Source organism: Zonotrichia leucophrys, chromosome 2 (genome assembly GCF_028769735.1).
Source record: "Zonotrichia leucophrys gambelii isolate GWCS_2022_RI chromosome 2, RI_Zleu_2.0, whole genome shotgun sequence".
NCBI lineage: Eukaryota > Metazoa > Chordata > Aves > Passeriformes > Passerellidae > Zonotrichia > Zonotrichia leucophrys.
This window is the reverse complement of record NC_088171.1, coordinates 218957-241069: the sequence shown is the minus strand read 5'-3', so window position 1 is coordinate 241069 and position 22113 is coordinate 218957. Positions and strand designations below refer to the sequence as shown.

Sequence of the window (22113 nt, the reverse complement as noted above, 5' to 3'; positions counted from 1 at the left end):
CTGGGTCAGATTGCCCTGTTCCTTCCCAACTCTGGGAGATGCTTCTGCAGCCCTGCATAGCCCTGGGCACTCTGGCCAGGCTGCTGCCCACCAGCAGCTTGTGAACAGGTGAGCTGTCACCTCTGCATTAGACATGGACACGGCTCCAGTCCAACCCAGTATGGTTATGGTGTGAGCTGCCAGAGAAGAGACATTAAAGGCACATGGGGAGTTTCAGTGACGGCTCTGCTCAAACTGTGGTGTGTCTGGTCTCGTTCTCAGAGCAGTTTCTCCGTCGGTGGAGGGCTGAGGCAGCTGGAGCCCATGTGTTGCCAAGACTGGTGGGGTTTGAACCTGCCCTGGGATACAGATCCCCAACCTGTGCAGGTGCCCTGCAGCCCTCAACCCCAGGACTTGAGTCTAAGGCCCCATTTTAGCCCCTTTTAGACGTCTTTTGGAATAGCATTGAGGGGATCATGTCAATATGCATATCAATGCACACAGCGTTTGGAAACCTTTGCCATGAAACAGCCTAATTAGGTCAGAACAGCGTTATGGAGCAGTATCTTGCTGGGATGCAGTAGGACAGGTGTTGTGCCTGAATTTCTTCTTAGGCCGCTGGAGGTTCCAGTCAAGTGCTGTGCCCAGGTTCTGATTCTGTGTTTAAGAAAGGTGCAGACAAACTGCAGAGAATTTGGAATGCTTTAAAAACACTAATAGCTTTAAAAATATGTTCCTTGGGAGGACAGGGAAGGGATGTTGTCAGCTAAGGGGAACTCTCCATGTTTTCCAGTAGGTTTAATCAGAATTTGGGTGGGCTCACAGGAAGAGGAAGAGCTGGAGCAGGAAGGAGGTCACAGGTGGAGGGGGCTTGAGGAGGTCATGGTGCTGGAGGGGTCTTGGGGAGGTCGTGGGGATGGGTCAGACAGACCCTGTCAGGGGGATCCAGCATGTCCAGTCCTGCCTCAGCAGGCAGCACAAGGTGCATCATGTCTCCAGCAGACAGTTTGTGATTCAGCGACACCTCGCAGCCAGAACCTGCCAGAATATTTTAAAAAGCTGAGACTCATGTGGAAGGGGAGCCATCTGGTGCCGTTGCAGTATGTGTGAAACCCAGGGTTTGGAAAGAGATGGATGCAGACGGTCCAGTGTCCCCACAGGAAGGGCTTTCCATCCCTGGAGCACAGAGCTGTGCCAGGCCCGGTGGGCAGGAGCTGGCGAGGGCCCTGGCCTGGTTGTGCCCAGAGCCAGGTACCCGTGGTACCCCTGACGGGCCGGCTCTGACAGCCTGTCCCCCAGCCAGCCCTGTCTGTGCTGAGGACGTTGGAAGCCGTTCCCTGGTAATTGCTTCCTGCAGAGCTGCTCTGGTGGCTGCAGTGCGGTGCTGAGACGGGCTGGCAGATGCCGTGCGCGCGGGTCGGACCCAGTCTGGCAGCTCTGTGTGCCTGTGACCTTGGCACAGATGGCAGAGCCGCGGCTCCGGCGGGCTGGCGGCGCCTTCTGCTCCGTCCCGGGCACAGGTGCCCGTTGTCTGGGGAGGGAGGGAGGGAGGGTGGCGGGAGGTGCCCGCGGGATGTGGCCATGGCGTGGGGACAGGCTCTGAGCCACAGCTCCGTGCATGGGCCAGCAGGTACCGGGGAGGGAAGCCAGCACAGGGCTGGGGCTCACACCTGAGGGAAGAGCGGGACTGAAGCCCCAGGAGAGGCTCTGGGTGGGACCTCTGCTCCTGCATGCTGTGATGGGATCTGTGCTGCTGACAGGGACGGGACGGGAGGTGGATGGTGGCCTCTCTGGGTTTGGGAGAGGAGGGAGAACAGAGAGGGAAGGGGCTTGGCTGGGATCTGTGGTACTGACAGGGATGGGACGGGAGGTGGATGGTGGCCTCTCTGGGTTTGGGAGAGGAGGGAGAACAGAGAGGGAAGGGGCTTGGCCGAGGCGCTGGCTGTGCAGTAGGGAGGGGAAGAGCTCTAGATGGGGTTTGGCTGTGTCCAAGGCCTGGGTGCATCCAGAAAACTGGAGAAGTAAGGATGAGGCCTGCTGTGGAGGAGGATGAGCGTTCAGAGAAAAGGCAGTCTGAGAAGGTGGTGGTGGGAGTTTGGAAGAGTCGAGGCAGCGGAGTCAAGACTCCTGTATAAGGAGGGGAAAAGGAGGTGCTTGATGTTAAGGTGTTCCCTGGAGAGACCTGGAGAAGCAGGAGAAGACCCGGGCTGGCTCAGCAGACAGGGCTTTCAGTAAGGTAAAAATAGTTTAAGGGGGAGTCAGGCATCTTTTTTTTTCCCTCCCCAGAGGGAGCATAGATCATACTTGCAATGTGAAGGAGGAAAGCCAGCGAGAGGGAAAAGGTGTGGAGGAAAAAGGAGGAGGAGGAAGAGAAGGAGGAGGAGGAGCGCCCTGGGGTGATGCTGGAGACAGGGACTGAGGCAGCAATGGCGGTGCTGGGGAAGAGGTGGAGGAGGAGATACCACAGTGAGGACTCCAGTGGCCCAGGAGGAGGCTCAGTGCTTAGTGGTGGTGGGTTTGGTCAGAGGAAATGACCGCCCTGGAACGAGACAGGAGTGAAGCTCTGGCTGAGGTGGTCACACTTCACCTGGTGCCCTCTGCCTCGGGGGAGCTCTGGAGGTCAGTGCTCCAGGCTGGGGGTGCTCCGGGCTGCCCGGGCCCCTGGGTTTGGGTTTTCACGTGTCCCCGAGTACAGGGCGGCTGTTGGGGGTTCGCTGCCCCGTCGCAGGTTTGGGAAAGGTGAGAAGGCAGAAGGCAGCTGGATCTGGTGCAGGGCCTGCGCCGGGGGTCCTGGCAGGAGAGGGGCGGCTCCGGGCCGGGCCTGCGGCCGGGGAGGGCAGCGGGGGGTGCGGGGATGCCGCAGGGGCCGGTCGAGCCGGGGGGATGCGTGTTTTGCGGTGTTGGGATGCCGGTGCAGGGATGTGCGTGTTTGCGGTGGCGGGATGCCGGTGCGGCTGCCGAGCTGGTCGCTGCCGGTGCAGGGATGTGCGTGTTTGCGTGGGAGGATGCCGGTGTCACTGCCGAGCCGGTCCCGCCGGGTCCCGCTGTCGCTGCAGGGATGTGCGTGTTTGCGGTGTTGGGATGCCGGTGCAGGGATGTGCGTGTTTGCGGTGTTGGGATGCCGGTGTCACTGCCGAGCCGGTCCCGCCGGGTCCCGCTGTCGCTGCCGGTGCCGCGGGCAGCAGCGGCGAGCGGGGCCGCAGCGCCCCCTGGCGGACACGGCCGGCCCCGCGCCGCACGGGGGCCCCGCTGCCGGCCCTGCCCCGGCGCTCCGTACCTGCAGGGGCCGGGCCGGGTCTGCTCCCGATGAACGCCCCGGCGGGGCCCGGGCAGGTTCTGCTCCCGACGCTCGGCGCCGCTCCGAGAGGGTCTGGGCCAGTTCTGGTCGCGGTGAGCGCCACGGCGGGGTCCGGGCGGCCGGGCAGCACCGCCGCTCCCTGGTGCGGGCTCCGCCGCGGGCACTGGGCGCCACCGAGTATTAACGGGGACCGGCGCTGCTCTGTCCCGGGGCCGCAGCCCCGCGCCGCCCCGGGTCGGCGCCGCCGCCGCTGCCCGTGCCCCGGACTCGGTGCCGTCGGTGCCCGCGGAGGGCGCGGCGGGCGGGGCGGCCCCGGCCCCCGCCCCATCCCCATCGCGGCCCCGGCCCGTTCCGGGGCGGGCCGGCCCAGCCCCGCGCTGGCGGCGCCGAGCACGGCCCGGACATGCGGGCGCGTCGTGGGAGCCCCGCGCCGGCGGCGGAGAGCGGCGGGGCCATGGGGCAGCCCCGCCGCTGACCATGGCCGAGGGCTGGCGCTGGGCCGGGCCGGGCCGGGGCGCCCCGCGGCCGAGCCCCCGCCGCGCCGTCAGCGTCTGCGAGTCGCTGGACTTGCAGGGCGTCCCCGCCGTCCAGGCCGCGCTCGGCGCCGCGCAGCAGCAGCGCCGGCGGCCCAAGAGCTTCTGCGCGGCGGGGAACGGGCTGTCCGGGGCGCTGCTGCCGCCGCCGCCCCCCGCCCGCGCCCGCGGCCGCCTCCTGGAGCTGCTCCGGCTGCGCTCGCCCCGCAGGCAGAGCCCCGAGGCGGAGGGCGACGGCCCCGACGAGGCGCAGCGCCCGCGGCCCAGCAGCATGACCTTCCTGCCCAGCGCCCGGCCGCCGCACGCCGCCGAGAGCCCCGGCTTCCTCCGGGGGGGCTCCCTGTGGGGCAGCCGCCGCTGGAACATCTTCGGCGGCAGCGGCTGGAGCGGCTCCAGCCCCAGGAAGAACTTCAGCTCCCTGCGGAAAAGCTTCAGTTTCCGCCTGCGCCGGGGCCACGAGCTGCGGCGCTCGGAGTCCGGGGGGCTCCTGCGCCCCACGCGCCTCCGCACCAAGAGCGAGGGCGATGCCAGCTCCCTGCACACCTGCCCCAGCAAGCGGGACCTGCTGTACCCCGAGCTGGCCAGGGTCGGGGGCCGGCTGCACACCGACCCCGTGCAGACGGGGGGACTCTGGAAGCTCCTCACGAGCCGCTTCCGAAGGCGAGAGCGTGGCAGCACTGGCAGCGTGTGCCCCAAGGATGCCCATGGCAGTGTCGAGCCTGCCCTCCTGGCTGGGGGTCCTCTGCGGGCTCTGGGTGAGTACGCACAGGAGCAGTGCTGGGCTGGTGAGAGCCCCTGTGCCGACGGCGCCTGCAGGGATGGGGGCTGTGGCCCGTCCCAGCCGAGGTTCGGGGCTGTGTGCTGGCACCGCTCTGTCCCGGTGCTCTGCAGGCTTTGCACTGGGCTGCAGTGAGCTGAGCATTCACGGGGTCGTGTCATACTGCAGTGCCCTGGGCGCTGCCATTGTCAGTGGGGCTGGAGCAGCCATGCTGTGGCTGCCTGGGAGGATGTGCTCTGACATCTGGTTCCCTTGCTGGCCACACACCTGGGAGTGAAGCACGTGTGTCACATGTCCTCCCTGCCCTGGTGGCGTCCCAGCACGGGCAGGATGGGCCGAGCTGTCCTGCCCTTGCCCCACAGCATTGGTGGAATGGGGAGAGGAGTGCAGTTGGACTGCCAGGCAAGTGGGACTGTCTGGGAGGTTGCCAGAGCAGAGGCGTGGAACAGCACAGGGGTTGGGAGCCCAGAGATGTGCTTGCATCCCCTCTTTGTGAGTGGCCTCGTCTGGGGAATGCTCAGCCCCAGCCACCCCTGCTAGGGTCCTGCCCTGGCGCTGAGCGGATTCCGCGTGTTCGGGAGCACAGGGACTCTCCCTGGGTATGGGGCAGCCTGCAGAGAGCAGGCCTGGCATTCCCGGTGATGGGACAGGGGACAGGTCCCCACGGGGCCCGGCGTTCAGCGGGCACTGGCAGCTGGAGCAGCTCTCGGGTTTGACTCTCTGATGTTGGTGGGGAGTTCCCTGGTGCCAGGGCTTTGTGGGGCTCAGCTGGGGCTGCGCTGGCTGTGCCTCTGTCCCTGTTCCCCTCGGGCCCTGTGAAGAAGCTGCAGGCGGGCGCTGTGTCCCGGCGGGGCCGGGAGGCGACAGCAGCATCCCCAGCAGCATCCACAGCTTTTTAAGGCATGGAACGCACGGAGCTGGGGGCCGGGCCAAGCCCCGCCGCCGCTCCGGGGCCTCGCTGCGCTCATGGCTCTGCTCTGCATCTGGGTGCTTGGAGGCAGCTCTGTGCTTGGCCTGTGAGCCAGAGGGATGTCTTAGGGCTGGCAGGCTCTCCAGGGAGCCCACCTGCTCCCGAGGAACCTGGCTGCTCCTGAGGCAGCGGCTGTCCAGGGCAGCATGGCGCCTGGACCTTCCCCAGGGCTGCTGGGCCGCAGAGATCAGCACGGGAGCAGCTCTGCAGCTGCCCAGGGAGCTCAGGGGCCCCATCCTCTGGCCCCCTCTGTCCCTCACCGTGCTCCAGGGGAGGGCTCTGGAGGCTCCAGGGATGCCCGTGTGCCGAGGCCGAGGCCGGGACGCACTGGCTCCGGGGGTTGCGGTGCTGGCAGGGCAGCCCGGGCCGTGTGCCGCCCCGGCGGGGTGGCGGGAGGTTCCCAGGCGAGGGGAGGCTGCGCTCATGGCTGGGGAATGTGGGTGTATGCGGGCAGGGAGGGCCGGGCCCTGCCCCTGCAGCGGGGCCTGTTGCTGCTTGCCGCTTCCAGTGGGAGCTGCGCCAGCGGCAGCCGGCCCGGCGGCCGCGTTCCCAGAGAGGCGGCCCGGGCTGAGCGCTTGGCTGGCGTCCTTGCCTCTCACCTGGCTCCTCCATGAGACAGGTACGAGCTCCCTTTGGATCCGTCTTTGGGAGACCCTGCTGAGGCTTCTGTGTGGAGTGCTGTGGGCAGCTTGGGATCCCTGCAGCGGTGGGATGTACGTACCCTCCAGCTCATGCAGGACCATTGCTTGTTACAGGGATTAGTACTCGCCACTGTGGCTCGTGCTGGAGGCAGAAGCGCAGGGATTGACCTCTCCAGGCTGCCATCAGCACTGTGGCTCCTGGCAGGAGCCCCTGGCGCTGCAGAGCTCACACTGGGTTCAGTCACACTGAGAACACCATTCATTACCTGCCTGGTGCCTGCACTGTCCCTGTACCCACCAGCCCTGTGTCCTCCTGGGGACAGCGAGGTGTGAAAAGGCAGTGGTGAAGCCTGCACAGTAAAGTAGGTGCTGTTTGTTCTCTCTTGTGCCCCATCTCCCCGTGGCTCTCTGCTCAGAGCACTGGTCCGTGGGTCTCCTCCGGTGGGAGCTGTGGGTCTCTGAGCCAGGCCGGAGGGGCTCAGCCTCAGTGCTGCTGCTCAGGAGGTCTCTGCCCCGTTCCTGTTCCAGTCCTGCAGGCCCACGGTGTTCCAAACACCTGCCTGATGTCCCACAGACTTTGATGCTCTTTGTGGGCGCTGCCCACCCTGCCCTGGGAAAGCTGCTGGTGCAGCCCCAACTTGCCCTCCTGGGGGGTGCAGCTGCAGCTGCGGTTATCAGCCCTTGGAAAAGCTGGGTGGATGTAGGAGTCCCGGCAGAGAGCCAAGCCAGCGCTCTCTGTGTTTCCAGAGCCTGGAGTGGTTTGTTTATGGCACGCTGTGATACCCACCCTGCACCACCATCTGCATCCAGATAGACCCACAGAAGCCAGGGGGTCGCTCCAAGTGCTGCTCCCAGCCTGGAGGGCTTCGGCTGGCATTGAGCACACACAGAGGTGATGGGGGATGCCAGGGCTTGCAATCCGAAAAAGACAGAAAGAACTGATCCTTGTGTAAAGAGCAATGGAGGGCAACAGCCCTTGGGACTAGAGAGCAAAGTCAACACAGAGTCCAGCCAGCTTGGACTGTCCCAGGTGATCGTGGTCAGTGGTTCAGAGCATTTCTGGGTATCCAGGTGTTGGCTGGTGCCATTCCATAGAGGCTCTCTAATAGCTATGGTCTAGGGAAGACTGGATTGTTTTGGAATTGGAGTTGTCCCTGTGCATGAAGGGACTGTGTGAGGGATACAGCATCTCTGATGGCTCAGGAGGCATTCCTCATCTGAGGGAGCAGCACAGAGCTGTCTCAAGGAGGCTGAGTTGGCTATCAGGGAAGAGTTCTTCCCCCAGAGGGTGGCTGGGCTCTGAACAGGCTCCCTAGGGACCGGTCATGGCCCCAAGGCTGCCAGAATTCAGGAGGCATTTGCACAGTGCTCTCAGGCACAGGGTGGGATTGTGCAGGGCCAGGGATCAGACTTAATGATCCTTGTGGGTTTCTTCCAGCTCGGGATATCCTGGGATATCTGTGATTCTGTGGTCACAGGCATGTCACCTCTCCCAGAGGGATGCCCTGCCTGCTTTTTAGTGTTCTTTAAGGTACCTCCCTTTACTCTGGTGTGTGCAGTACTGATGTGCAGGGCATGTGAGGGAAGGCTTCTGAGAGAACACGGGCTGTTTTCTCATGCATTGGGTGAAGTTTGCATAGTGAGTTGGGTAGGTCATGATAAATATCACCTCGTGTTGGTACTTGCCTTGGTTGAGCTGGGAGTGTTGGTGAGAGGCAGAGGTGTCGTGGTGGGGTTAGAGATGCCTCGGATGCTGGGGCCAGTGTGGTGTCTGCACTTTGGAAAAGCTCGAGGCTTCTGGAGGTGTCAGGGAGGGAGCTGTGGGACAATGCTCTGGAGGGCTCAGTTCTCAGGACAAGGTCAGAGGGTGTGCAGAGGATGCAGAGGAGTCTGGCTGCAGTCACGGGCAGCCTTAGGGAGAGGGAGCCCTGTGCCTTCAGTGTTCCCTGCCGGGGCTCGGGGGGCTGCACAGCTGCAGCTGAGCTCAGGCACATTGGGAACAGGTTTTTGCTGCTGAGGTAGATCCCCACAGAGGGCTGTGATGGGAGGCTGAGTTACCTTCTTTCCATGCCACTCTCTGCTGGGTTTTCCCTTCCAGCAGACCCTGTCCCACCATCACAGCAGGGTTTGGTCTGGGCCTTTGGCAGTGTTTGGGTGGGAGCTGGAGAGCAGCAGGTGCTGAGAGGTTTCTGTGTCTTCCAGAGTGTGCACTGACCTCAGAGCACAGTGACACCGGCTGCTGCCACCCGTGCATGCTGACAATGCAAGGGTGGCAGTTCCCAAGTGTGCCCTTTCCCAGAGAGACACAGCATCGTCCCCTTTTGTGGCTGCAGAGTGTTTACAGCTCTGCTGAGAGAATCCTCACCAAGGTCATGTCCTGCAGTGGGTGCCCGTGCTGGCTCAGTGCTGACTGGAGCTGGCTATGCCTGTGCTGGTCCTTGACCTGCAGAAATCCCCCTCCTGCCAGCATTACGGGGTACAGGCTTTATCAGCCTGGCCTGGGAGGGGGGGCTGTGCCTGCACAGCCCCTGCCTCCCTTTGATCCCTCTGTGGGCAGGTGGGTCCGTTCGTGTGGCCGTGGTGGCCTCGGTGTGTGTGGCCTCTGCTGTGTTTGCACAGCCAGCCTCTGACCTGGTTTCAAGGCTGGGTTCAGTGTCCAGGGGCGCAGTGTCCAAGGGAGCTGCACCATGGCTTAGATGATGGGCTGGTTAATTATTAGTTGCTGTGTGGGGAGGCTGATGTGTCTGGCACTGGCGCTTCTGGAGCACGGGGTAGATGAACCTGCTGTGCATCATCCATGGAGCGAGCAGCTGGGCTGAGGAGTTGCATTTGGCTGGCCAGCCCCTTTCTGCTGCCAGCCCCCCTGGCCTGTGGGTGCTGGGAGCTGTGGGTGTGTGGCTGAACCCCTCCAAGCTGCCATCAGGGCACGGGGAGCCACGGTGTCCGAGCTCCGCGATGGAGGGTGCTGACCCTGCCTCCCCCGTGCCCTGTCCCACAGCTGGGCTCTGTCTGTAGCTCCTGAAGGTGTCCAGGATGGCCAGCTGACCGAGGGACAGCAGATACAGAGTGCCTCCTTTACGTCCCTGTCTGCTCTTGTGCACGGCAGGGGCTCTGCCCACCCCAGATCCCAAATTTCCACTTTCTGCAGTAGAGCTGCCTGTGCCAGGACACCTCCATCAACAGAAGCTTCTGGGGAGTAGCAGAATTGTCCTGAGTTTTCTTTTCCCAGGCCAGTCTGGACTGATCTCCTCTTGTATGGTTGTGTCGTGGAGCCAAGGATGCTGTTGGGCTGTGCAGAAGCTCTGGGTATGACAGTGGTTCCCTGAGCCCACTGCTTTGGTTTTGGAGGTCACGTGCACCTGGGGAAGGTGTTGAACTGCAGCACAGACAGCCTGCTCCCCTCTCTGTGATTTAATAACTAAAGAGAGAATGCAGGAGGAGTGACCAGGCGTGCCTGGTGCTCGGGTAAGGTGGGCTAACGGGAGTGAGGAGCGGGGTGTGTTGTGGGGCTGAGTACAGTGCTCTCAGCCTCGTGTTGTCAGCTTTTGTTTCTGTTAAGCTTTACTCAGGAGCCTTCTCAGCCCGTCAAAAATCAAAGTGTTGCAAGCTCTTGAACCTGGGTTAGGAAGCAAGCCGGGATCTGTTGGGATGGTTGGTGCAGGAGGCAGCTGGCAGTTGTTGGGGCAGCGTGTCCTGTCATCCTTGAGCAGATCCAGAGCCCAGCCAGCCCTGTGCAGGGCTCTCCCTGCCTCTCCTCCTTCCCAGGGCCAGGCACCGAGTGTGTGTGGCCTGTGCTCCAGTCAGAACCTGCCAAAAGCCTGCTGTGTGCCGTGAAACAGCACGAGAGTGTGCTGCCTGCTCCTTCGGGCCTGCATGGGGCTTTATCTGCCACATTACCTGCCAGAGAGGCTGAGCAGGGCACAAGTCCCAAGTGGAGGTGACAGCTATTTTTAGAGCCAGTGATGCAGTTGGAAATACAGGTGTGCTGTTACCTTTTGGAAAGGGCTCAAAAATGTATCATTTTCCTCCTGACTGATGAATTGTTCTAATAAAAACATTACCTCTGCCTAAAAAAGGAAAGGGCAGGTGAAAGACACCGCAGAGAAATGATTCCTCAGGAAGGCTATAAATAACCTGGTGTCCCTGCAGCAGGCTTGGGGAGTACTTGTCTGTAACTCCTGGAAAAGGAGTGTTCCTAGGTCAGCCATGGAAGGTAAAACTCCAGGCAGGAGCACCATGTGCACACCTGTCTCGAACATGATGGGTGGACGTTGTGGGTGCTGGTGGCGCCCAGAACAGGGACCAGGGCACAGTGCCAGGCCCTGGCTTGGTGCCCGGTGCTCTCAGAGCAGCCTAGCCTGCCCTCTGGCAGTGGGAGCAGCAGTGGGCTCTCCCCGTGGCCGTGGGCTGCCCAGCGAGGGGGCAGAGCTGAGATGGAGGAAGAGCTGGTGCTGTTTGTGCTCAGCCTCCTCATGGGAGTTAGGAGGGCTGGAACAGCAGCTGGGGTGAGGGCAGGCCCTGGGGGGCTCTGGCGGGGCTGTGGGGCCCAGTGCTGCCCCAACACAAGGCAGATGCTCCAGGGCTGGAGCCCCTCTGCTCTGGGACACCTGGGGGTGCTCACCTGGAGAGGAGCAGCTCCAGGGAGAGCTCAGAGCCCTGCCACGGCCTGAAGGGGCTCCAGGAGAGCTGGAGAGGGACTGGGGACAAGGATGGAGGGACAGGACACAGGGAATGGCTCCCAGTGCCAGAGGGCAGGGATGGATGGGAGATTGGGAATGAGGAATTGCTCCCTGGCAGGGTGGTTTGGGTACTGCTGGAGCAGCACTAGGAGCTGTGGATGTGGGGCTGGGGCTGCTGGGGCGGATCTGGAGCCTCGGGTGGCACTGGAGCAGTGGCAGTGCCCAGGTCACCGTGTTTGATTGCTGCCTGCCTTTGGGTCTGGTGGATTTGCTGCTTCCCTTCTGAGCCATCTGACATTCCCGTTCCTGCAATGGTCTGTGGCCGCAGATTTGGCAGGTTTATTAGAGGCCCCTGAAGGCGCAGAGCTCCCGCAGATTGCTGCCCTCCAAAATCCTTTCTGTTTGTATGTGATACACATGCAGGAGGTGCTGCTCTGTGGGTGCTGCTGTTGGATGGAAGGTCTGAGCTGGCCAAGGCGAGTGGGGGACTGGGGTTTGTCAGGGGTGCTGCTGGCTGCCCCTGGCACTCAGGGTGTCCTCCAGGCTCCACTCAGGCTGGCTCCTCCTGCAGCTCTGTGTCTGGCAAGAACCATACATCCTTGCTGGGATCTCGAGGCTAACCTGATGATTTCTTCCCTCTGTCTGCAGATTCGTTTGTGAACAGCCAGGAATGGACCCTCAGTCGCTCGGTGCCTGAGCTGAAGGTGGTGAGTACTTGTGGCTTGTGCCTGGGATACCCCTGGATCCCCAAATCCTCAGGAGAACCCTGCATTTTTGTGTGGCCAGGTGGAAACACTCAGAAGGGAGAGGGGAGCTGGGCTGCTGCTGTGCCAGGGAAGGGCTGATGTTTCTCAGTTAAGCTGCAGGTGCTTCAGTGATTGATTCCTCCTCTGCTCTTCCTGTGCTCTCTGTGCCAGCCCTCAGCTCTCCTTACAAGCTCCTGGCATGTGCCCTTCGTTCTGTCTCCCTTCAGCTTTTGCAAGGTTAACGTTTTTCAATGTTAGTCCAAGAAACAAAAGAACAAAATTCTTCTTGCAAAACATTCCAGCACTGTCCTGCCACAGTGTCTCTACCTGCAGTTAAATGAGAATCAAACCATACTTCAAATATTCGTTAGTTTTCCTGTGAAATGCATTTTAAAAACATTCTCGCAGCTGTTTGGGTGTTGCTGCCTGATGTTGGGGTTCTGCAAGGCTGCAGAGCCATGCTTCCAGATAAACCACCTTAAAGCTCTTAGCTCTTCCTCCAGTGGCATAGCCATTTCCCCAGGTTTTGCATGGCCTCTGGGGATCTCTGTTGCTCTGGGATTTGATCTGGCCAAAGCAGCTCTTCCAAAAGCCCAGAGGCCTTTCAGAGTCCTGGTTTAGAGTTGGGTTGGAAAAGCCTCTGGAGATCCTTGAGTCCAGCTGCTTCCCCAGCACTGCCAAGGCCATCACTGACTGTGTGCCCAGGTGCAGCATCCACACAGCCTGTAAATTCCTGCAGGGATGGGGCCTCCCCCCCTGCCCTGGGCAGCTGTGCCCGGGCTGCACAGCCCTTTCCAGGTAGGGATTTTCCCTCTGCCCACCCTGAGCTGCCCTGGCCCAGCCTGGGGCCGTTCCCTCCCTCCTGTCCCTGTTCCCTGGAGCAGATCCCTTTCCCCCTGGCTGTGCCCTCCTGGCAGGAGCTGTGCAGAGCCACCAGGGCCCCTGAGCCTCCTTTGCTCCAGGTGAGCCCCTGCCCAGCTCCCTCAGCCTCTCCTGGGGCTCCATTCCCTGCCCTGCACACACTCCAGCCCCTCCAGGTCTTTCTTGTCATGAGGGGCCCAAACTGACCCCAGCAAGAAATGTTGCCAGATTTCACTTCCTTCCCGTTCTCAAGCAGCTCTGTGTCCTCTGTCTCCCACAGGAGCTGAGGGTCTCACGGCTCTCCCTGCTTGTGTTCCCAGGCATTCAGGATACTTTCTCCAAGGTCTTTGAGTAATTTGATGTACTTAAGAATGTACCTTCAGCAGTTTTTGCTGCCTCAGTTTCCCCCCAGAAGCTCCCTCCCAGTGCTGGAGGCCAGGAGGAAGCTGTGGCTGGGCAGTTCTTGCAGAGGGGCACTGATGGTGCCTCCTGGCAGGGCCTGTCCCCTGCACCTGGCACTGGGCAGTGCCAGCACATTCTCCCAAAAATCCCGGAACAGAGGCTCCCACAGGCTTACAGACCTTGTTTGGTTCAGTTTGTGCCTCTCAGGGGCTGTGTTCCTCAGGATTGTCACTTCTGTGGCTGCTTTGAAGCTCCAGGTGAGCTCAGGAACACAGCAGAGCAGCAAGATTCTGGTGAGATGCAGCTCAGGGGTTGTACCATGTGCAGACAGAGTGTAAGTGCAGCCTCTGCCCAAGTTTCAGAGCTAAATGCCACTGGAGTGTTTGTCTTTGGCGTGGTGTGGCACCCTTGCTGCTGGGCAGCTCAGGAGCTGCTCCCTTGGCAGAGGAGCCGTGGGCAGCCTGGCACTGCAGCCTGAGCTGCCTGCCTGCAGCTGGGCTCTGCAGAGTTCTGCTCTGAGACCTTCTCTAGTACCCCACCAGCGTGCTGTGTCCCTGCCAGGGGCCCCAGCAGTGCACAGACATGGCCCTGGAGTGCGTCCAAGGAGCTGAAACCCCTCTGGAGCCAGGCTGGCAGAGCTGGGGCTGCTCAGCCTGCAGAAGAGAAGGCTCTGGAGGCATTAGAGCCCCTTCTAGTGCCTGAAGGGGCTCCAGGAAAGCAGGAGAGGACTTGGGACAAGAGCCTGGAGTGACAGGACAAAGGGGAATGGCTTCCCATGGACAGAGGGCAGGGTTAGATGGAATATTAGATGAGATGGGAAGCATTCTTCCCTGTGACAGTGGTGAGGGCCTGGCACTGGTTGCCCAGAGAAGCTGCCCCATGGTCCCTGGCAGTGTCCAAGGCCAGGCTGGATAGGGCTTGGAGCACCCTGGGGCAGTGGAGGTGTCTCTGTCCATGGCAGGGAGTGGAACTGGATGATTCTGAGGGTCCCTTCCAGGAGAAGCCCCTCTGGGATTCCGTGGTTGTGTGGTTATGCTGGGCAGAGGCTGGGCTGCTCCATTCCATTGTCCCTGAGATGGGCACAGTGAGGTGCAGCCCCTGCCCAGCGGGGCTCTGGAGATGCAGCTGCAGGACAGGGCAGGGTTGCAGCCCAGCCCGTGCTCTCTGCGTTGTCACTGTGTTGGGGTCTGTCACCGCTCTGAAGGGTGGCACATGGGGCAGTGTGAGAGCGTGCCCATGGGAGCCATTGATCAGTGCTCCCTGCTCCTGCCCTGTGCCGGCTCTGCTGGCACCGGAGCTGGCACACGGGTGCTGTCCTGGGCTCTGCCATCAACACACGGGTGCTGTCCTGGGCTCTGCCAGCACGGTCTGTGCCGCACAGGCCATGGGCTGGTGCCTCTCTGCTTCTCACAGGGAGCACGTGCCTGGCCCAGGGCAGCGGGAGCGTTCGAGTGAGCTGGAGAACCTGCCCGGTGGTGACTCACCTGCCAGGCTCATCCTGCGCCTGCAAAAGTTTGGCTGTAAACTTCCATGGGGGCAGAGGCAGCTTTAGTGTTCGTAGCCACTCCTCACCCCATGTCTTTGGCACTGGTGTGGCCATGTGAGTGCAGCTCTGGGAACCATTAAGGCTGGAGAAGCCCTCTGAGATCACAGTGTCCAACCATCAACCAGCACCACCACCATGTTCGCCACTGAACTATATCCTCAACTGCCGCTTCCACCCCTTCCAGGGATAGTGACTTGGTTCACCTTTAGCTGAAGGTGACCCCATCCCTTGTTGTGGAAAAGGAATACCTGATATCCAACCTAAACCTTCCCTGATGCAATTTGAGGATGTTCCCTCTTGTCCTGTCGTTAGTTGCTTGGGAGCAGAGCCCAGTCCCCACCTGGCTGCACTCTCCTGTCAGGGAGTTGTGGAATGAGAAGGTTCCCCCTGAGCCTCCTTTTCTCCAGGCTGAGCCCCTCCTGCTCCCTCAGCCAGTTCTCATCAGAGTTGTGCTCCAGATCCTCCAGTACAGATCTGGTCCCACAATTAAGCAGCATTAGATGGTCAGGAGGACACTGACAATGAGCCAAGCAGGGCTGTGACTGACCCGTCCTGGGTCACCCCCTGTGTTCCACGGCCCGTCTGAGGGTGCTCCAGTCAGATGTGCTGCCACCCAGTTCCACTGGGTGCTCACAGCTTTCCCCTGTGTTGGCTGAGCATTGGTGCTGGGTGTTTCTGTGTGGGTGGCACCATCTCCCATCCTGGGAGGTGCACGTAGTGCTGCCCTGGTGCTGCTGCCTCAGGCACGACACAGGCTGGGCCTGCTCCCAACTGGAGCTGCTCCCTGCTCCCCTTCCACTGGCAGCTGCTGTCCAGAGCTCAGCACCCCAAACTGGGCGTGTGTGGGCTGGGAGAAGAGGTTTTTCTGCTCCTGAATTGACTTGGGATGGCTAGTGTTCCCTGAGGAGCAGAAGGGCTCTGGGAAGAGCTGGTGTGGCTCTGACAGGGCTGTGCCTGTTCAGGGGGGACAGCAGTGCTCAGAGCCCTCTGCCCAGGTGGCTGTGCCTGTTCAGGGGAGGACAGGAGTGCTCAGAGCCCTCTGCCCAGGTGGCTGTGCCTGTTCAGGGGGGGACAGAGCCCTCTGCCCAGGTGGCTGTGCCTGTTCAGGTGGGGACAGCAGCGCTCAGAGCCCTCTGCCCAGGTGGCTGTGCCTGTTCAGATGGGGACAGCAGTGCTCAGAGCCCTCTGCCCAGGTGGCTGTGCGTGTTCAGGGGGGGACAGGAGTGCTCAGAGCCCTCTGCCAGGTGGCTGTGCCTGTTCAGGGGGGACAGGAGCGCTCAGAGCCCTCTGCCCAGGTGGCTGTGCCTGTTCAGGGGGGGACAGGAGTGCTCAGAGCCCTCTGCCCAGGTGGCTGTGCCTGTTCAGGTGGGGACAGAGCCCTCTGCCCAGGTGGCTGTGCCTGTTCAGGAGGGGACAGCAGTGCTCAGAGCCCTCTGCCCAGGTGGCTGTGCCTGTTCAGAGTGGGACAGCAGTGCTCAGAGCCCTCTGCCCAGGTGGCTGTGCCTGTTCAGGGGGGGACAGGAGTGCTCAGAGCCCTCTGCCCAGGTGGCTGTGCCTGTTCAGGGGGGGACAGGAGTGCTCAGAGCCCTCTGCCCAGGTGGCTGTGCCTGTTCAGGGGAGGACAGCAGTGCTCAGAGCCCTCTGCCCAGGTGGCTGTGCTTGTTCAGGGGGGGACAGGAGTGCTCAGAGCCCTCTGCCCAGGTGGCTGTGCCCCAGTCTCAGCTGCTCTGTGCCTGACTGACCCAGTCCATCCCGTGCCTCCCACAGAATGCTGGGCTGGGTGACACCATCCCTTTCTCAGGGACACCCCTTCCTCTCACCAGAGTGTGCCCCAGCAGTGGTGCTGTCACCCCACGGGGGTGGCCTCCTGTACAGGGACACGGGTGACACGTGCATCTGTTGCAGGGCATCGTGGGGAACCTGTCCAGTGGCAAGTCAGCCCTGGTGCACCGCTACCTGACCGGCACCTATGTGCAGGAGGAGTCTCCAGAGGGTAAGCTCTGCTTCCCAGGGTGCCTGGGATGGGCTGGGGTCACTCCTCTCCATGGGGCTCTGCATGGCCCCAGCGCTCGTTTGGGGTGTCCCCTGCTTGCCCCCCTTACTGACCTGCAGCTTTGCTCCCAAGGTGGCCGGTTCAAGAAGGAGATTGTGGTGGATGGCCAGAGCTACTTGCTGCTGATTCGAGATGAAGGGGGCCCCCCTGAGCTCCAGGTAGGCGACCTGTCCTCCCTGTGCTCCCTTCCCACCCATCCTGGTGGAGGGGCTGGGGGCTGTGGCTGCCCTTGCTGGCTGCCCCGGGCCGGGGTGTCCGTCTGTCTGTCTGTCCGCGCTGTAATCCTGCCCTGTCCCTTCAGTTTGCTGCCTGGGTGGATGCAGTGGTGTTTGTCTTCAGCCTGGAGGATGAGATCAGCTTCCAGACCGTCTACAACTACTACCTGCGGCTCTGCAGCTACCGGAACACCGCCGAGGTGCCCATGGTGCTGGTGGGCACACAGGGTGAGGACGGCGCCCGGCTGCCCCCAGCCCAGCCCAGCCCAGCCACGAGCGGGAGTGCTGCTGCTGCTGCAGTGTCCTGCTGGCTCTGTGGGCACGGGGTGCTGGCCCCAGAGCAAACAATGCTCTTGGAGCAAGGGCACACAGAGTGCTGGCCCCAGAGCACAGGGGGGCATCCTGGTCTGTGAGCCTTTCGTGGGGCTGAGGGACAATGCTGGGGCCCCAGCCCAGGGCCCTGAGGAGGGAGTTGCTGCTCACACCATCTCAGCTTCCCCACAGAGAGCTGCCCCATCCCATGGAGCCACTCCCCTCTGGAAATGGCATGGTAGCCTGGTGCTGCCTCCCCCAGCTCTGCCAGCACAGGCAGCAGGCAGCTGGGGGTGAAGAGCTTCTGTGTGACAGTAGAGAGCAGGAGCAGGACATGGATGTAGGGAAAAACTGTCCTGAGCACTGTGTCACCTGTTCCTGGCCAGGAAAACAGGCAGGAGCAGTGGGAGGGAGTCACAGGGGTCTGCTCCAGACCTCCATATTAAAAGCAGAACAAAGTTGTTAAACTTTGGATATTTAAAGATTGTGGAAGGAATTTTAGGGCTGGGTGATCTTGGCTCAGGGATGGGGTGGCAGCAGGCACGGTGGAGATGCAGGACAGGTAAGGGGTAGTGGCCATTGTTGTCCCAGACACAGAACCAGGTGAGGCCCTGGCCTCGGTACAGGCACACAACCATCTGGAGGGCTGGAGGAGGGCTTCCTCCAGGTTCTACCCCACCTGAGGAGGTTTGTTCACAGCCCTCCCTGGCTTGTCTTTAAGGAGTTGGATTCCTCTTTGGAAAGAAGTTTTTCCAAAACAGGCAAGCACTTGGTGGTTATCTGGGATACAAACTGAGCCTGTATTTTAGAGCTGTCCAGGAATTCCTTGGCTGTGGAGACGTCCCAGCAGAGTTGACTTTCTTGTTAAACCAGGAGGCTTTCTCCCTTGGATTCTTTAACATGTAGGGCTTGGCCATGAACTCTAAAATGTTGGAGACTGACAAATCAATTTTATTTGGCAGCTGGGCTGCCTGGCCTTGGTCCCCACACCTCCCCAAGGTGTTGTGCCTCTGTCTTGCTGAAGTGTTGGTGGCTGGGTTCTTTGTGGAGTGGAGTCAGGTTCCTTTACAGAGATTCATCCATTTTTGTACAAACGTGGGGCTCTGTGATCACAGGCATCTATGGGACAGTGCTGTGGAGGTGGTTCCTCTGTGTGGCGAAGGGAGGGAGGCCAGAGGTGTCGTGGGGCCCCTGGGTGGGTGAGACAGCCCCTTGCCCTCCAGCCTGCTGTCCCTGTGGTTTGCAGATGCCATCAGTGCCACCAACCCGCGCGTCATCGACGACTCCCGCGCACGGAAGCTCTCCAATGACCTGAAGCGCTGCACCTACTACGAGACCTGTGCCACCTACGGCCTGAACGTGGAGAGGGTCTTCCAGGATGGTAACTGCAGCCCCCCGGGGCTCTGGGCACGGTGGGGCATGGCAGGGGGCTCTGTGCTGCCCTGGGAGCAGGAAACAGCTGTGCACAGCTGGGTGGGACAGCTGCTCCTCATGGGAACCGTGTGAGAGAGCGTTGCTGGGCTTGGACAGGGGGCTGCAGCTCAGTGATGCTCAGGGGCACAGGCAACCATCTCCTGGGGGTTTGCAGGCTGCTTAAATTAACTGTGAGCTTACCCTAAAGGGGACTGTGTGTCCCTCCAGTGACAGGACAAGGGGGACTGGCCTGGAGCTGATGGGATGAGGTGTTTCTGGAGTGGGTAAGCAGTTCTTCCTAGTGAGCACTGGTGGATCCTGGTGCAGCTGGTTTGGGATCTTGGGGAGTCCATGGCAGTCCAGTTTCCATCAGACTTGCCTTTATAAGACTCCTTGCACCCCAATCCAGTTTCCATCAGACTTGCCTTTATATGACTCCTTGCGCCCCGGGTCCCAGCAGACCTGTCCTGGCCAGGCTGGGGAGGATGTCCAGTTGCCACAGCAGGAGCTGCTTTCAGGGCCAGCTTTCCTGCCTGTGCTGAGTGGAGTCTGTGCTGCTGCACCTCTCTAGAGAGCCTTTCCCTGCCACTGTCCTGGGTCACAGCCAGTGGCCACTGACCTTTCTGGGGAGCAGGTCCATGTGCTGGCAGAGAGCTTGAGGGAGTGAGCACCCTGCCCTGTGGTGTTCACAGACAGCTCTGAACGCACATGCGCACGGTGCTGCAGAGTGTGGGGATGCTCCAGGACAGACAGACTGCCCAGGGACTCTCCAAGAGCTGGGTGGCCCTGGCTGCAGTGCCAGCACAGCTCAGCAGGAGCAGCAGACCCTGTTCCTCAGAGCAGGCCCTGGTGTCTGCTCTGTGGCCTGGAGCTGAGGCTGTGCTGAGCTGTGTCTGCTCTGAGCACATTGCAGGGTGTGCCTGATGTGCCGGGGGTTTTGTGGCTGTGTCTGGGCACTCAGGCTGCCACAGGTCACCGTGAGAAGGACACGTGGCAGGGAATGGGGTCCCTTCCTCCTTGCTGGTTTCTCATGTCCCGGCAGGATTCCCCTGGAGGTGCTGCTGGCTCTGTGGGAACTGTGCTCCTCCATCCTTCCCGCGTCCTCAGATGTCACAGGGACTTCTGTGGTGAGAGGATGGCATCTTGGTGTTGCCAGGTCCTGCCAGGAGATGGCCCTGGCAGGAGCAGTCACCCAGCCCTGGTCCTGCAGGAGGAGGAGGAGCAGTGAGCCAGCCCTGGTCCTGCAGGGCACAGCAGGGACAGCTGCTGTGCTGTGGGTGACTTCCTGAGCCTCAGCTCTGCTGCAGATCCCGAGTGCATGATGCTGCCTTTGCTGTGCCCTGAGCACTGCACAGGGCAGGAGGGGGCAGCCAGCAGCTCCATGGCCCAGGACCTTGGCTGGGGTGCTGGTGGCATTGCTGCTCTCCATTGTCCCCTCAAACATGGGGCTGCAGGCCCAGGCTCAGCATGAGCTCCCAGGGAGGCTCTGGAGCCCCAGCCCAGGGGAATGTCCCATCCCAGTGCTGGCTGGGCACACTGTGAGCCCCTGCCCAGGGGACATGTCCCATCCCAGTGCTGGCTGGGCACACTGTGAGCCCCAGCCCAGGGGACATGTCCCATTCCTGTGCTGGCTGGGCACACTGTGAGCTTCTGCCCAGGGGACATGTCCCATTCCTGTGCTGGCTGGGCACACTGTGAGCCCCAGCCTAGGGGACATGTCCCATTCCTGTGCTGGCTGGGCACACTGTGAGCCCCAGCCTAGGGGACATGTCCCATTCCTGTGCTGGCTGGGCACACTGTGAGCTCCAGCTCCCCAGGGAATATATTTCTGGAAATACCCAGAAAAAGCCCTCAGCTGCTGCTGTTGTAGGGAAGGAGCCTGGCAGAGGCTGTGCCCATCAGTTTTCCCACACCACTACTGCTAATGAGGAATTAACCATGAGACCACACTGGAGGGATAATATCTCCCTAGTCCTGAAATGAGGCACCTTGCGGTGACCTTCACCTTCCTGCATGCCAGGCCCAGGCTCTTCTCCTTCCTGACCATCAGCCAGATGTTCTGGGGTAGTTTCTGCCATCCCTTACACCAGTCTGTTGTGGTTTCTCTGGCTGCCACACGGAGCTGTGCTGTACGAGCAGTGAGGTGTGCCCTGCCTGCAGAGCCTGAGCTCTCCCTGCCCGTGTCACTGTGACACCAGCACCTGAGCATCACTCAGTGTTTCAGAGAAACCCAGCACTGCAGGTCTGAGAGAGGAAGAGCATGCAGAGGTCCCTGGTGACCCACCAGGGATTCTACACCCTCAGGGTCTCCCTTTACAGACCCACAAGGCACAGACTGGTGGAGGGGCCATTTGCCCTGGCAGTTCAGTCCCTGGCTCCTGGAGCTGCTGTGTGGGGTGACAGAGAGGTGATGGGCTGACAGGGTGACTGAGGGGTGATGGACTGACAGGGGTGACTGAGGGTGATGGACTGACAGGGGTGACTGAGAGGTGAGGGACTGACAGGGGTGATGGACTGACAGGGGTGACTGAGGGTGATGGACTGACAGGGTGACTGAGGGGTGATGGACAGGGTGACAGAGGGTGATGGACTGACAGGGTGACTGAGGGTGATGGACTGACAGGGTGACTGAGGGTGATGGACTGACAGGGTGACTGACAGTGATGGACTGACAGGGTGACTGAGGGTGATGGGCTGCCCAGGGTGATGAGGGTGATGGGCTGCCCAGGGGTGACTGAGGGTGATGGGCTGCCCAGGGGTTCTCCTGTCCAGGGTGACTGAGAGGTGACTGCCCAGGGGTTCTCCTGCAGCAGGCCCAGGCTCACATGTTGCCCATGGGGAGTTGCTGTTCTGTGTGATGCCCAAGAGGGCAGATGGCCCTGGGGCTCAGCCTGAGCAGTGCAGGCAGCACACCAGTCAGGGCAAGGGCCTGGCTCTCCCTGGAGCCCTCTGGAAATCTGTGTGGGGTGGAAGGTGCTTTCTGAACACTGACCCTGTGCCTTTGTCCCTTTGCAGTGGCTCAGAAGGTGGTGGCTCTCCGCAAGAAGCACCAGCTCTCCATCGGCCCCTGCAAGTCCCTGCCCAACTCACCCAGCCACTCATCTGTGTCTGCAGCCTCCATTCCTTCTGTGCACATCAACCAGGTGGGGAATGGCCACGGGGGAAGCCAGGCACCTCCTGTGCTCTCCACACCCTGGGCTGGTAGCCAGCGGTTCAGTTCAGCCTCAGACTGGTACTGCTGCTCTGGCTGGCTCTTGGAAGGGCAGCGTGGTGTCACCCTGGGGCCTCTTCCATAGCCCCGAGCAGCTGTGGCCGCCCCATCCCTAGGAGTGTCCCATGCCAGGTGACAGTGTCCCAGGGCTTGGAGCAGCCAGGTCTGTGCAAGGGTCCCTGCCCAAGGCAGGGGTGCAGTGAGATGTCCCTGGAGGTCCCTTCCCAGCCAGAGCACCGCGTGGTTCTGTGATTGTGTGACAGTTTGGTGCTCGCCCTGAGGTCAGGTTCCGTGTGTCACCCTTGGGTGTGGCTCGTGTCCCGGGGCTGTGTGTGCCTTGGCAGGCGCAGAGCAGAGCTGTGAGCAGTGTGTGGGAGCCCTGGGCAGCCCAGGGCTGTGGGACAGCTGGGTGGGCACAGCTGCTCAGCTCCTGCTTCCCCGGGGTTCCGGAGGCTGATGGTCCACGTGCCCCTGCA

General features: G+C 61.5%; 1 protein-coding gene across 3 annotated transcripts in view; it reads left to right on the top strand.

Annotated features, from left to right (window-relative positions):
• The window catches only part of AGAP3 (ArfGAP with GTPase domain, ankyrin repeat and PH domain 3), a 115708-nt gene that overhangs the window by 31845 nt on the left and 61750 nt on the right, over positions 1 to 22113 (top strand). For 2 of the 3 annotated variants that reach the window (XM_064703683.1, XM_064703684.1), the window contains exons 2-7: positions 11527 to 11585; positions 16339 to 16426; positions 16559 to 16644; positions 16788 to 16929; positions 18260 to 18394; positions 21442 to 21569. In XM_064703683.1, coding sequence (XP_064559753.1) covers positions 11527 to 11585; positions 16339 to 16426; positions 16559 to 16644; positions 16788 to 16929; positions 18260 to 18394; positions 21442 to 21569 — 638 coding nt within the window. Of the gene's footprint in view, positions 1 to 3754; positions 4566 to 11526; positions 11586 to 16338; positions 16427 to 16558; positions 16645 to 16787; positions 16930 to 18259; positions 18395 to 21441; positions 21570 to 22113 lie in introns of those variants that run through there. The other variant, XM_064703685.1, reaches the window with a different exon arrangement.